The 14,517-nt window shown below is 46.6% G+C and overlaps 1 protein-coding gene across 1 annotated transcript in view; it reads right to left on the bottom strand.

The window, feature by feature from the left end:
• Positions 1 to 2,689: 2,689 nt before the first annotated feature.
• cables1 (Cdk5 and Abl enzyme substrate 1) overlaps positions 2,690 to 14,517 on the bottom strand; it is a 17,998-nt gene continuing 6,170 nt past the window's right edge. The window contains 9 exon segments of the mRNA XM_030363665.1: positions 2,690 to 5,589; positions 5,923 to 6,130; positions 6,556 to 6,662; positions 8,516 to 8,619; positions 10,031 to 10,187; positions 10,360 to 10,465; positions 13,275 to 13,352; positions 14,377 to 14,425; positions 14,428 to 14,468. Coding sequence (XP_030219525.1) covers positions 5,449 to 5,589; positions 5,923 to 6,130; positions 6,556 to 6,662; positions 8,516 to 8,619; positions 10,031 to 10,187; positions 10,360 to 10,465; positions 13,275 to 13,352; positions 14,377 to 14,425; positions 14,428 to 14,468 — 991 coding nt within the window. The 3' untranslated portion in view covers positions 2,690 to 5,448.

The raw sequence follows: 14,517 nt of genomic DNA, 5'->3' as shown, positions 1-14,517 counted from the left end.
CGTTTATAGGACTTCAAGTCGCTTTTCATGAGCGCAACGGCCCATGCATAGAACCTATAGGAAATGAAATGTATTTTATTCGTATCTTCAGACGCAAAGCTTTGTGTTCCCTCCAAACATTGTGCTCTAACTCCTCACCTTGGTTCATTTACCAGTCCAAATGTTAGGTCTCGTCACTTTGCATTTGTTCTATATTTCCCCACAGCGTGTGCCCTCGGCTCACCATCTGCTCATCCTGTCACACAGTTCAGCTCATCAATGATTCAGTCGCGATCCTAGTCTACCTTATGTGAGGACCGGAGCTTCAGGCGAGGGATGGTTTTTTCGACAAAGAAAGTGGAGGCTATTTATAGGCAGTGATCAAATTAATGACTTCCTCCTGTATTCCTACGAAAGGGCTGCCAAATCTTCAATCACTCACATAATCTGATCTGCAAAAGCCAGAATTGACAACGTGTGTTTTATAAAATAGTCATTATTTGTCTGTTAATACTTTTCTTTCTGTATGTTTTACAATTCGGAAAGACAAGTGTGACATTCTGACACACAGTCCTCTTGGGGTGGGTTTCTTTAGACCCAGAGTCCTTGGGGGCCCGTCCTGGGACCACACCCAGTCCAAGGTCCTCAAGGGGTTTCTCTCTGAAACCCCAGACCCCATGGGCATTGATGGCCCCTGGAGGCCTGAACCTGGGGCTGTGGGGCCTGTCTTGGGATCACTTCCCGTCTGAGCTCCTACTGGGGTTGTTTCGCCATCCCTGGGGCTCGGCCTCGCACTTCAGTCCTGGAGACAGAACCCTAACCCTAACACGCAACGTTGAAACCAAACCCTCAAATGGACTGTAGTTGCGGAGAAAAGGATAAGGGGGTTTCCTTGGGTTTTTATTTTGTGTCTCCAAATAATTCTTCCGTACTTTCACTCTTTCTTAAAGTGGTCCATCACTGGATTTAAAGTTGTGCTCAGCTGAACATGCAGGAGAGATGGGAGAAACCAAAGAAATATAAATAATAAAAATTAAAAAAACTAAATTATGTTCACCCTGTCCTGGTTCAAGTGTGCTGAAGCTCTAGGTTACAAGTTAGGGAGAGATCGGATAAATTTGACAGGAGATGTGAGAGAAACTTGACAAAAATAGTGAAACAAATATATATATATCCAACATGTATTAGTTCAGGTGGGCCAAAGATGGGGTTGCAAGTTTGGAAGAGTTACGATAACCCAGACAAAAGCGATGAAAATCAATAGATAAAGGGGATCTCACTGTTTTGTATAACAGAGATTGGATAAATCTGACAGAAATGGCACAAAAAAACTGATCAAGTGAGAAGCATGTTGTCGCACTAGCCAAACGGTCCAGGGTCAGGGTTATAGATGTATGACTGTATACCCTGTTTGCTTGACTGAGGACCATTTCCCCAAAGGCTGTACTGGCAAACACAGCTAAACTCCTTTAGCTGTTGAATCGTTTTTCCATTCAACAGGATCCTTCAATGAATAAGCTAACAGGGCATTTAATGTCAGGTCCTGCGTCACTGGCTTTCTGTTACATCGGGGTCGGTTGTCTTCCAAAATCGCCTCTTAGCATGGAACAAAGGGATTGGATAACCATCTCAAAACATGGCGCCCGGATCCGATTTTTGGAGTTCACCTGCAGGGTCAACTCCTCACTAGCAACACTGGTGTTACATGTAACACTCACCGGATTGAGGTTTCCATGGAAACGCACGTACACACACATTCACATTCACATAGAAACACACACACACACACACACACACACACACACACACACACACACACACACACACACACACAGTGTGAGCTAATGGCTGAACTCTAAAGTGCCTATCAGATTCCGACTCACTCCTGTTTCTAATAGACCTTCCCTCTGTATTCCTGGTGATATTAAACCACGAGCCCGGTCCACTCCCTTTTATTATGTCTCATTAGTGCAGTGTTCGTTGGCGCTAAACGCACTGGTGGAGAACCTTCGGCCCTGGCCGTTCAAATGCCACACAAGCCCCCTTATACAACCGGAGTTTGTTTACACACCCCCATGGAAGGAGAGACTGGAGACAGCGGGAGAGAGAGGGCTGGGTCCGACCACGTGACCAGCCCTTAGTCACTGTATCATGCGGGCAAGGGAATGTGTGTGTGTGTGTGTAGGAGGCAAACTGCCATCTCAGCTGAATGTTGTTTTAAATGCATGATAGGACGGTAGGCCACGAATACCTTCACAATGAGGGCTCCAATTGATTGGCGTGCCACTATCAATAAGCCCCTTTATGAACGGTTGAGGGGGGGGAATTAGGCGGTCAATGGAAGGGGGGGCTCAGCATCCACGTATGCCTGTAGAAACGGCGCGCTAATACCGGCCCGGTTTGTTTTGATGGCAGCACGGGACCGGCCTGACTGTGGGCCTTGTTTACATTGGCTACGTGTCAGGCAGAGGTCCCTCTCGCTCTCTCACAGAGAGAAACAACCCGTATCGGATTGCATCAGAGCCACATGCACTGAGCTCATTGACATCATGGCCAGGCCTGGAGGGCTCCAGCTGATGGAGGGGAAAGAGCCTTACAGAGCAGCGTGTGCACTGTACCGACCGCTGCAGCAGCCAGCGAGGTTAGGTCACTTGGTGGGTGGCAGTGGCAGATAATAGTGGCGCTTGTGCATTCATACAGACACTGAACAGATATTTCGTAAGACTCTTTGTTTTAATTGAACAAGCAATGCAGATTATTTACAAACATAAACAAGAGCTCATGAGTGGTTGTCCATGTGCCGTCTAGTGAAGAATTTAAGTGTGTGTGTGTGATTTGTGTTATCTTTGTGTTTGCCATCTGTAATTCACCTTCAACTTGGCAATCGGTTTGAATTTGAATCAGAATTTAGTGAAGCCCGTTGGCTCATGTTTAAATAAACCATCATGAATACCTTTGCAACAGTATTGAACACATTATCATTTTCAATTTCAAGTAGGCCATCTATTCTGAATTAGAGGCCTCGTAATACTCAGTGGTTCTCTCTGAGACGCTACATGATTCAGACCAAATAGCATTTTCAATCAAGCTGCCGTCTTCCACCAATCATGCCACAAAAAGTCCCCGAAAAAGGCAACAATTAAATCAATCAATCATATTAATTTTGGTCACGTTGCATTTCTTTTCTTCTCTTAAAGGTGCAGTGTGAATGATTTAGTGGCACCCAGCGGTGAGGTTGCAGAGTACAAGCAACTGAATCCCCCCCGCCACCCCTCCCTTTATAACGACATGGGCGGGGCTGACGTGGATTACTGGTCTTAAAGGGGCCAGTCGAGACTGATTAGAGTGTAATCTACGATAGCATCCAGTAGCAGTGTCAGGTGATAAGATTCCTTGATAGAATTGTAAATTGCATCCCTAGTTATTTGATCCGTGAAACTAGGTCAAAGTACGATTATTATTGTTAACCGTCCGCATTGTTGTACGGCTTTAGCGATTAACGTTACCAATGTTTGTCCGTTGTGTCCCACTTTAGAAACATGGCGGTGCCCCGTGGAATTGGAACAGTACCCGCTCCCTATGTAGACATCAAGAGCTCATTTTAAAGGTCAGGACAAAATGGTTTGTAATTTCAGAGATCAAACACTAATTAAGACATAGTTATGAACATTATATTCCATTTCTGCCAAGGCCATCCTGTAAGATCCCACTTAATTCAACACACTGCGCCTTTAAATGACCCATAGTTTACAACCAGGTATGGCATGGATTATCTGTTAGAAGCAATTTCTTCCATCTCCTCTAGTGACATCACACATGGGCGGGGCCACCCAGTTGTATGATGGATAGACCAGCCTACCAATTGGTTCAGTCCACCAGGCAGGCCGGTAGGTGGATCTCTCCATACGTCTTGGTGGACCCTCCAACCAGTGATGTCACAAAAGGGTGGACGTACTAATCAGCCAATCAACATCACACCTAGTGGTAAACAAGGGGACCTTTAATGCTAGGGTAGGCCATGTATTTTAGAAGCATTTCTTGTTTTTTCTTTCATTATTTTTCAATTTTCTGACATAGAAATGGAAAAAGTGTGGCCGTCAGAGGCCTGACCGCTGGTCATCGTAGGTAGTACACCTTCATGTGTTCTGGCTTTGGCTTGAGGCCTGAAAGGAGGGATTTGGATGATTTTGGTTGGATACTTTAGAAATCGAATCGACTCTGGCTGGTTTGAAAAAAGGTGGCCTACCCGAGCTTTATGTTTGAAATAACAAATTCAAGTTATGTTCCAAAGTATGACGCTATATTCATACGATGTGGGGAAATGCCTTCGTTCCCTTTCACCCCTGCTACAGGTGGGGCCAGAGTGGATGTCCTTCTAGTGAATCACGCCCCTGTACAGCGGAGACATGTTTGTAGTGCCTTGCTCTGCGGCACCAATCCACAGTCGTCCCACCCAAAACCAATTAGTGACCATTGGTTAATACACTTTAGTCGTTCGTACTTTTCTCTCCTGACCCCCAACGAAGCACTGTTCCAGTGCTGGGAATACACTCTAACATAGAGCATGGGGAAATAGCACGCTTAAAGTACAAGTTTCTGGTTAGTATAGTTCCAAAGCAAAATATTTTACAATTAAAAAACAATCCAATACTTTGTATGTTGTAAAAGATACAACAGTCGTCCCATCAAGTTTGTACTTTACACAAGTACTTTCAAAATGTCAGATCCCATGCAGATAGTGGTCGGTAAAAAAAAATAAAAGAAGGGGGAGCGATAGAAAATAAGAAATCATATAAAGTATGGTCACATGACTCATTTTTTCCAGATTTGTTCCAAAAATAAGAGGATGAAAAAACTGATCCCCTCTTCCCGTTCCCCATAATTTTCCAGGAGTGCACTTGTAGTGATTGGGGAGGGGGGTGCAATTGAGCGACACATTTCTATAGAGAATGTTCTATAGAGAAGAGTACAAATCCAGCCAAAACCAATAGCTAAAGAGGCTGCAGCGTTCATAAAGTCATGCTTGTCAAAAGGCAATGATCATGACATTCATGAACAGGACACGAGTGAAAAAGTATGAAGAAATTTGACATCGGAAAGTTTTTCCTTTGACAACCCTTTGCCAAAACATCACCAAGAGAGCTCTTGGTGGCTGAAAAATGTGAGAGATGCGATCCAAAAACCACTAACTAGAAAAAAAAAATCACAATGAAGAAAAAAGAAATTACCGGTCGGAGCCTTCAAACTTCGAGGAACGTGCACGACTTGTGCAGAAACACAGAGAATAAATGTCGAAGGACGGCCCTGAAAACTATTTAAGAGTGAGTCACTTTGGCAGATTTCAGGTCTCTGAGAGTAAAGGCCAGCGTGGCGTGAATGATTGGAGGTGATCTGAGATGACGTGAGATGATTGGACATCAGGAGGAGGAGAGCCCAGCCGGCCGGCCCCCGTCCCCACGGGGCGCGGCGTTAGGACGTCTGGACGAGGCGTCTGAAGTGGGGCATGACCTCGTGCTCGGGCAGATGCAGGTTGAACTCCAGGGCCACCAGCACCGGGAACTCAAAGGCTATGAGCTCCCGGCGGTTCACTCTGAACTTCTCTTCCAGTTTCTGAAAGGAGTTAGAACATGTTCATGTTTATTTATTATTAAGAAGGAGGTGTAGCAACACATTAATTATGATCTCTCTAAAACCTTAAAAAGGGTATTGATCAGCCAGTAAAAGACATTTCAGACTCCGCCCCCTAGTAGTGGACCCTCCCATGTGACGTTGCAGAATTAAACATCCAAAATAGGCCCCCTTAAAGATTTGGAAATACCACCAAGAAACAACGTTAAACTGGCAGGAATCTTCCCCTCCCTTCAGACATTGAACACATGAATCCACCCCAGTCGAGCGGCTCCCCTCTTCACGGAGGCCCCCCCGGCGGGACGGGACACTCACGTCGATCAGGTGCTTGACCTCGTGCTTCTTGAGGTCGCCGCCGATCTTGGCGGCCAGCAGGAGGCAGGCGCCGGCGCACAGCTTGCGGTTCTGCTTGTTGAGCTTCCCCTGCAGCACCAGCTTCTCAAAGTAGACGAACGCCATGGCCACCGTGGGCTCGCCGTAGCCACACTCGTCCTGCGCCAGCTTCCTGATCTCCCTTTTCAGACTGCGGGGGGGGGGGGGGGGGGGGGGGGGGGGGAAACGTGAGGAAGTGGACACTCTTCAAAATAAATGACATAACGTCTGCTTCTTCCATCTACTTGCGACACAGGTATTGCCTTTCACATGCAGACTGACAAAACCACTCCCACAGACTCCCCCGAAACCAGTGAACTTGCTTCAGCTTGCTGGGAGCAGGCAACATGGGACGAATAGCATGGCTTAAGGTGTCCAATCAACCGACCTGTCACCAACTAGCATGTCGGAGGCGGGGGGGGGGGGGGGAAGGGAGGGGGTGGTTATGCAACAGCGTGCAATCCATTGCATGCAATCCAAACAGCTCGCGGGCCGTGCAGGTAGTACGGCAGGTAGTACGGCAGGTAGTACGGCAGCACTCCGGTCGCATCGCGCGTCCTATTCTTTCCTCTTTACCTCCGGATCTTGCTGAGCGTCAGCCGGATGTGGGGGAACTTCTCCTTGAAGGTCTCGTTCATGTCCTTCTTGAGGTCCGAGGGTTTCACGTACTCGATCACTGTGGTCTGGAGGAGAGAGGGAACACGAGACACGGGGGGGTAAGGGGTCACAAGGGGTCACAAGGGGGCCACGCCGGAGGGGCCCCTGCTCGGCCAACCCCCCGCCCCGACGTGATAGGGTGAGAAGATGGACGCGGCGCTCGGGGGATACGTTCCGCCCACACACTGACCAATAGGAGGCAGGAGGGAACTGGGAGGCTGGAAATGTACCCGGGGACACCCAATAGCTGTGATCGGGTGTTGCTCTGTCTACAGAGCATGGGGCCTCACGGTGTTGTGGGGCTATTGTTTTGGTTCAGTTTGGTGGACTTCTGGGACTGGGAGTTTGTTACATGTCCTTACTGGTTGAGTAATGACTGATGTTTCCATTTGTGCTGTATTTATTTGTACCTAGGGACTGCCGATGTTAATTAACCTAAGGCTAACTCTGGTACGAGGCATCAAATGGTTACCTTTATGTTCTAATTGCACATGGTCGCTTACAAATAATATTGAAAAGAAAATACAATATGTATATGAATATATATATATTCTGCACAATAGGCTTTTGGTCAGAAAATATGAACTAGGACTTATCAATGGGTGCTTAAAAATCCCCCAAATAAACTGATCAAAACCATCTCCCATATAGTTGCCTGATTCTAATTAATCCAGGTATTTCACATTATAAAACAAAATAGATCAAATGATCAAAATAGAATAAATGTAACACGTGCCGTCCTTTCTGCCCACTGACTGTGAGGCTCAAAGGGGACCGCACCGTACATCAACAGATGACCCGTCTATTGTCTTCCTGGCATTCAGAGTACGAGGGGAGAAAACGCCAAATATTTAGCTTGCACAACTTGGCACGACACACGTTTCAATAACAACTCGGTGTTTTGCATCGGTCCCCTGGAGTGAAGCATTCAAAAAAGGACTTGTAGCATTCCTGTAGCGGGAACACAAAAGCTATTGTCCCAGCGTTGTGGATGCTAGGACTCCATATGGGGGCAGGGAAGGAAAACACAGTCTGGCCTTGAATGAGCCGAGCGCGCCCCTGGTCCGTCCCTCTGTGTGTGTACTCTGCCAGTCTACGCAAGAACAACACTGCCGGGCAGAGAATGAGTCTGTCGTCTGTAAACCTCCTTTCCCGCTCACCAAAAACAAAACAAAGCCACAATGGACATTCTTTCCAGAGACTGATTTTAAAAAAGCTGTGTCTGAAAAAGTATTCAGTATTCAACTTGGAAAAGGGAGAATTCTTACAGTCACGACTAAAGAATGAGGCATTGCCAAGAGGTCCCACCAGCTGGTAGGGCAGGGAACAAGGTGATGTATGGCATATGGCACAATTAGTGAGAGCTGATAGAGTAACACAGACAGACAGACAGCGACACACACACACACACACACACACACACACACACACACACACACACACACACACACACACACACACACACACACACACACACACACACACACACACACACACACACACACACACACACACACACTTCATTGATTTAAGTAGTGTGACGGTTCTGGCTGCTCTCCAACAGTAGATCTGGCCCAGGAGGCCGGTTCACACAGTGTAGAGGGGGGGTGCCCCCTCCCTCCTCAACCTTGTATTCAGTCGGGACCGAGAGGGAGCAGCGGAAAACTAACCAAATCTACTTGGATTCACACAACATATGGTCGTCTATCTGGGGCTGAACGACTAGAGAAAAACAACGTTTGCGACCAAAGCAACGTTACGTTTCTCCTCTCGGGGGCGGCGGGGGGGGGGGGGGGGGGGGGGGGGGGGCTGCTGGCTGCAGTGTTTTTGTTATCCGTCCTGACGGTGTTTTGTGTGCTGGCCGTGAGCGTGTTCTCACCATGTAGGAGGGGAAGATGAGGACTCGCTTGTGCTTCCCACAGGGCCACTGGGGGTCGTCCAGCAGGTTGGGGTCGTACTCTCGGAGGTCCCCCACATCGTTGCCTGCATGGGGATCGAACACCGCAACACAACACCACAACACAACACAACACATCAGACCAACGATCCCATTCAGCGGGTGCAATTTCTTCTGTAAAACACTAGTAAAGGCCGGTCAATACTGTGAGGTACTTTTCTCCGATACAGTGCATGTACATTTCTAAGCCTGGGTGACCCCCCACTGGGTGTCAAACCCCTCTTGCATTGATCATGAAAAGCAGAACCAGTTGTGCTGCACAAGACAGAATATTTATTAAAGGATGAAAAAACTAAACAGAAGCGGCTGTGAAAAATGGTGACACATTGAATCAACATTTTTAAACAGATCCCTACCGTGGAACTGGGAGTTCTGTGTTGATTGAACGCAGAGTAAGCATTGTGTCCGTTTGTTTCGCTATTCTCTGGCAAGCCCAGTGCCAAGCTATCTTTGTCTATTTTAGTTACGTTTTTAAGATATTATTTTGGATAAACAAATTAAGTCTATTTTGGGCCGTTTGCGTTAAAGCACTGACAGACTCCTGAGGTTGCATTGCATGAATTGTCATATGATTTAGACAATATAAATGGAGACAAAATGTGTATTGTAGTCTTCATCATTATAACAATTATGTGCTGCTATCTTGTTATGATTATGTAGCATTGAATTCTGATTATTTCACCAGCTGAAGAAAAACAAACTTGAAGTGTTTGAGGCACGAAGGAAAATAAAGTTGGTGAGAGAATAGCCTTGCTCAGAGCTTGCATAACACAAACGTTCAAGGTCAAAAACAAACAAAACCCTACTGGAGCGATCTTCTGCTGTAAAATAACAATATTCAAATGTGGCTAGAGATTAAGCAGTGGGTCAAAAAATAATCAACATGCCAAAAAAAATTCCAAATGGTCTAATTTTCTCTAGATAAAGTAGATTCTGCTCTTGGAGGAGCAGTCCATCCCCTTGGACTAAACTGCATCTGCATCACCCCAGTGGGTGCTACACATTGGTGGTGGGGAGTGAGGTCCCCCCCTTCAGTGTAAAGCGAGTGAGTGAGAGAAAAGCACCATATCAATTAAATCCTTCTTCTTCTTAAACATACCCCCTGTAGACTTACCCCTAAAGAACTCTTAAAGTTAAGACTAGCCCCTATAGACCAGACTAACCCCAGTAGACCAGACTAACCCCATAGTCTAGACTAACCCCCATAGTCTAGACTAACCCCATAGTCTACTCTAGACTAACCCCCATAGACTACACTAACCCCCATAAACTAGACTAAACCCCATAGACTAGACTAAACCCCATAGACTAGACTAACCCCCATAGGCTAGACTAAACACTATAGGCTAGACTAACCCCCATAGGCTAGATTAAACACTATAGGCTAGACTAACCCCCATAGGCTAGACTATCCCCCATAACCCCCCCCAAGCTCACCCGTGTCCAGGCTGCTCTGGGTGCTGTTGAGGCGGGCCAGGCTCAGGCTGCGGTGGCTGGCGTTGCGGGACTGGGAGAAGGACGAGGTGGAGTCGATGGTGTTCCTGCGGCCGCCCAGGACGTTGGTGGGGTACATGAACTGCGTGTACGACACCGTCTGGGGGTGGGGGGGAGTGGGGGGGGGGGGGCTTGGAGTTAGTGCCACAGGGAGGGGGGGGCACTCAAGGCACGAACAAGATAAAAAGAGGGGCTAGGTGATATTTCTTTCGTTTTATTGATTGAATATGATCCAATGTCTTATGATATCCCAAACCTCTGGGGCTCCTTACCTTCCCGTCGGCCCCTAGCTCCACCCCCTCCAGCCCGATCACCATCTCCTTGGCGCTCACACCCCCCGACGGGTGGCGCTGTCGCCCGCCCTCCAGCTTCACATCCCTGTCGGTCACAGCACCCTTTAGAGCTCCCCCAGGACCCCACAGCACCCTTGGGTGCTACAGTACATGTTTCCCCCCCCCTCCCGATCAAACAGTTATATAATATAGACAATGAAGGCTTCGCAAGTGGAGGGAGGGAGGGGGGAGGGTTGGGGAGGAGATGCTAGGAGGAAATCGCGGCTTCGGGCTGACTGTCCTGCAGCTCGACGACAGTGCATGAAATGCCATGCTAGCATGGGAGATTTTCACGAGGTTACCATTGAGTGTATCAACGGCGCTGGTGGAGAAAACAGCTGGCAGGGCCTTGTTTGCGTAACGTCTGTGTGGGCCGCACATGGGATGTAAGGGAACGGACGTTAAGGACCTTATCCGCCCCTTGAATGAGCAGGGCTTTGTCATAGACTTGGGTGCACTATCCTTCTGTATTCAGCTGACTGGTCCATTTAATGCTTTTCTTTTATGTGTTGACATTTCTCTAAACCTTATTCGTGAGATAACAGTAATGCGTGTGTGGTTGTGACATTCGGGGCCCCGTTCTTCTGTGATGGGAACAGTGTTATCTGTGCGACGGGCCCTCAGCCGGGAAACGGGGCCCGCCTCGTTGACGGTCGCGCTACAGACGGGGACGTCCCCGGGCGGCAGACCCACCAGCACATAAAACCGCCCGCATGAAAGACAGGGACATGAAAGACCCGATCTAAAAAAGAAACCACAAAAGAGGAAATGAAAGAGGAGGCTAAAAGCTTCTTCGTTTTTTTGGTCGACCCCTTTAGTCTGGCCAGAAACATACATAAACATTCAGCCATCAGCCTGTGGGACAGAGAGGAGGGCGGGGTGAGGGGGTCGGAGACGAGGCTGTCCGGCTGCATGCAGAACAAACAACCACTGACTTCACACATTCCCATGTTAGTCGTAGAGCTACCGTCCAGGCAGGACGGTATTCATTCATTCACCGACGGATCAAAGGCTCTGCTGTTTTATTGTATAGATTGTATTTAAATCGTTATATCATACGGCATTTATATATACTGGTAATAGCTCAAAATTATTTAGCGAAAGTCTACATTAGACTTTGAGCCAACGAGGAACAGATCTAGGGCGGTCTGGTTAGGAGTATGGGGTCTAGGAATGGGAGCAGTGCTGACTGCTGAGGATTCAACCTAGTAACTGAGGCAGGACTCCAGAGGACTGCGCTACTTATTAAAATAACAGAAATCTGAAATCAGGACAGGAGAGGGAGGTATAAGTGATCACGATAACGGGCCGCGGGTATTCAATAACCCCAGACAAACATCTTTGCTGTGAGCATCACTGGGTGGGAACTCAAATAAACTGTTGCATGCGAAGCAGTCACCAGAGATGACGGCTACTGTGACTGTCGTTTCATCGTGACACAAACATTGGCCCGAGCCATCCGGTGTCAGGCAACCAACTGTAAACTGTTAATTAGCGAGACTGAGCAGTCAGTCTCAGAGATATCACTGGAGGGGGCTTCATTAACCCTTGAACCGACACTGTTTTGGCTGGCTTTGTGAATTCCACCGAAAAAAATTGAGCAACTTTCTTCGCTTAACTGAACACGCCACACGCACATAGACACAAAACATAAATACCGGCCGTTTCATGTGCCATGACTTAAATTGAAAAAAAAACTGAAGAATTTTTACAGACAGATAAACCTCAAAAGGGTTCGCTTCAGCTTGCAAAGAAATGTGTAATCTAAACACGCGCAGAGAAATGAACACCAGTGGTTAATGTTAAACCAGCTGGTGTGTGTGTGTGTGTGTGTGTGTGTGTGTGTGTGTGTGTGTGTGTGTGTGTGTGTGTGTGTGTGTGTGTGTGTGTGTGTGTGTGTGTGTGTGTGTGTGTGTGTGTGTGTGTGTCAGTCTCTGAACAGATCCACCACACTTTGACATATCAGGACGAAGCACATCTTTAGGTGAGGAGCACTAGAGGTTACGCTAAGATTGTCCGTGACCGTTGGGTTACGCTATGGGAAGGGGTAGGAGGGCGATAACAGCGAAGCCGGCGGCAGTAACTGACAAAAACGAGTCAACTTGAAGGAAAAAAACGCTGACGAAAATCGGGAGGTTGCCCGAGCCAAAAACCGAGGGGGAAAAAAAGAAGCAATAAGCGTCTACGATTGTTTGTAGATTAGCGGTAGAAATAAACAAACATAGAATCAAGCGTCATCAGCCCATTGCAGACCACCGTTGTAGATAATGTTATTAATAGAACCTGACAGTTTGTAGTCCTAATAACTGGTCCTTTCAGATCCAGGATTCCTTGACCCCCGAATAACATTTATTTAGATTGACCAAATTATTAGTTACGTGTGGTTAACAAAGGTCAATGAAACGTAAAATGTTGTAATATTCATATCTTACAGTAATAATGCTATTTGACAATTAAACTTTAATAAGCCTTTCACCAGGTATGTTATCAAGACACTAAATTAAACTACAACAAACAGCGGAAGGCTTATTAAAGCTTCAAGTTTCACGAGCAGACTGTATATTAATGTCGTAAAACAAAATAGCTCTTTCGGTCCCCATTGACTTTGTTCACCACAGGCTTTTTTTTTTTATAGTACTTCAAGAATGGAATCAACTTCGGTTTTTTAGGACTACAAAAAAGGACAGGATATTATAATTAAATAGCATCCGCCACAACCATCCCTTGACAATGTATCACCGGCTACAGGAGAGTACATCCAAAGAGGAAAGATAAAGGCGGGGGAAATCAAAAAGGGAGAGGGAGTGCAGGCAGGAGACAAAAATATAGAGTATGGCATGCTGTTGGATACATACCCTGCTTGGCTACAATCTCGATAAGGCAGCACAGAAAATACACTATAGAAGGATCTCCGGGCACTGATAAGGACTATCCTATAAAAACAAAAAAAATAGGCAAATGAGGCTACTTTAAACATCTAGCTGTTTAGGAGTTCAGGTGAAGTGGGAGGCGGTTTTCTAGAGCAGAATCCAGTAGAAAACAGAACATCTAAGGGGAGACTCGAACGTGAAGGTGGCATTGTGACTGTAGGTGGGACGGCGTGGAGAGGTGTGGAGAGGTGTGGGTGGGCAGTTGAAAACTGTGCCATTTTCTAGAGCTCATTTCAGAACAAGGCTTTTATACTTTGAGAAAAACCAGACCATAAACACATCTCACAAAAGAGGGCATAACTGTGGTAACAGTGTCGAATGTCTATAACTACATCACGTTTACACTCGCGGGTCATCTGCGATACCGCTAAATCGGTTTACCTCTCAATCCCACTTTAGTAACAAACGGATTTGAGGCCATGGTGACAGAAAAGGGATATAATTAAATAAATGTCCTTGACACATGGTCCACACATTTGATAATAACAAGGCTTTTTTGGGCTCTTATCTTATATTTGGGCACGTTATCTTCTTGTCGTACAACCAAATGCTTCACCTTTTTGAGACTAGAAGGACAAAAATTGCCTGGAGGCCGGTCAACAAAAATATCATTAACCATTAAAGTATAATAAATACTAGATCTGAGGAGTGAGTTTCTGCAGGTATATCTTTTGTTATGGTGAAGAGTGGAACGGAAAATTATTCAAGTTACTTCGGGGTGGAACCAAGAGTTTCTGCATTGATTGCGATCTAATAGACAGTTATCCCACTAAGGATCAATAGCTAACTACACTGCACTCATTAATATATTAAAATCCCATAAATAACCAATTTCAATTTCAACTATTAGTATTAATGACCAAATACAAAACGGATAAGCTCGCCTACTGAGATTTGCTTTGTAATCTGAGTATCGGTGAAACTGCAGTTCGTCGACTTGTAAGGGCGGTGTCGGGGGTGAGCCAGCCACTATCCACTGGGAGCCCTTGTACTGGACTGGGGCAATGGCATTGTTGGCATCCATTACCTTCCATTGCGCATATCGTGTTGCCTCATGTTCTTGATGAAGTGGATCTCTTGAAGCTCTTTGGTCGCGGTGAACCCGATAGGGTTCGGCATCTGAAGGAGCCAGAGAAGAAAGAAAAGACAAGAAGCCGTCAGCCACTGA

This window comes from Gadus morhua, chromosome 8 (genome assembly GCF_902167405.1).
Source record: "Gadus morhua chromosome 8, gadMor3.0, whole genome shotgun sequence".
NCBI classification, from domain to species: Eukaryota; Metazoa; Chordata; class Actinopteri; order Gadiformes; family Gadidae; genus Gadus; species Gadus morhua.
The sequence above is the reverse complement of the archived record's forward strand: the minus strand, read 5'-3'. Positions and strand labels throughout refer to the sequence as shown.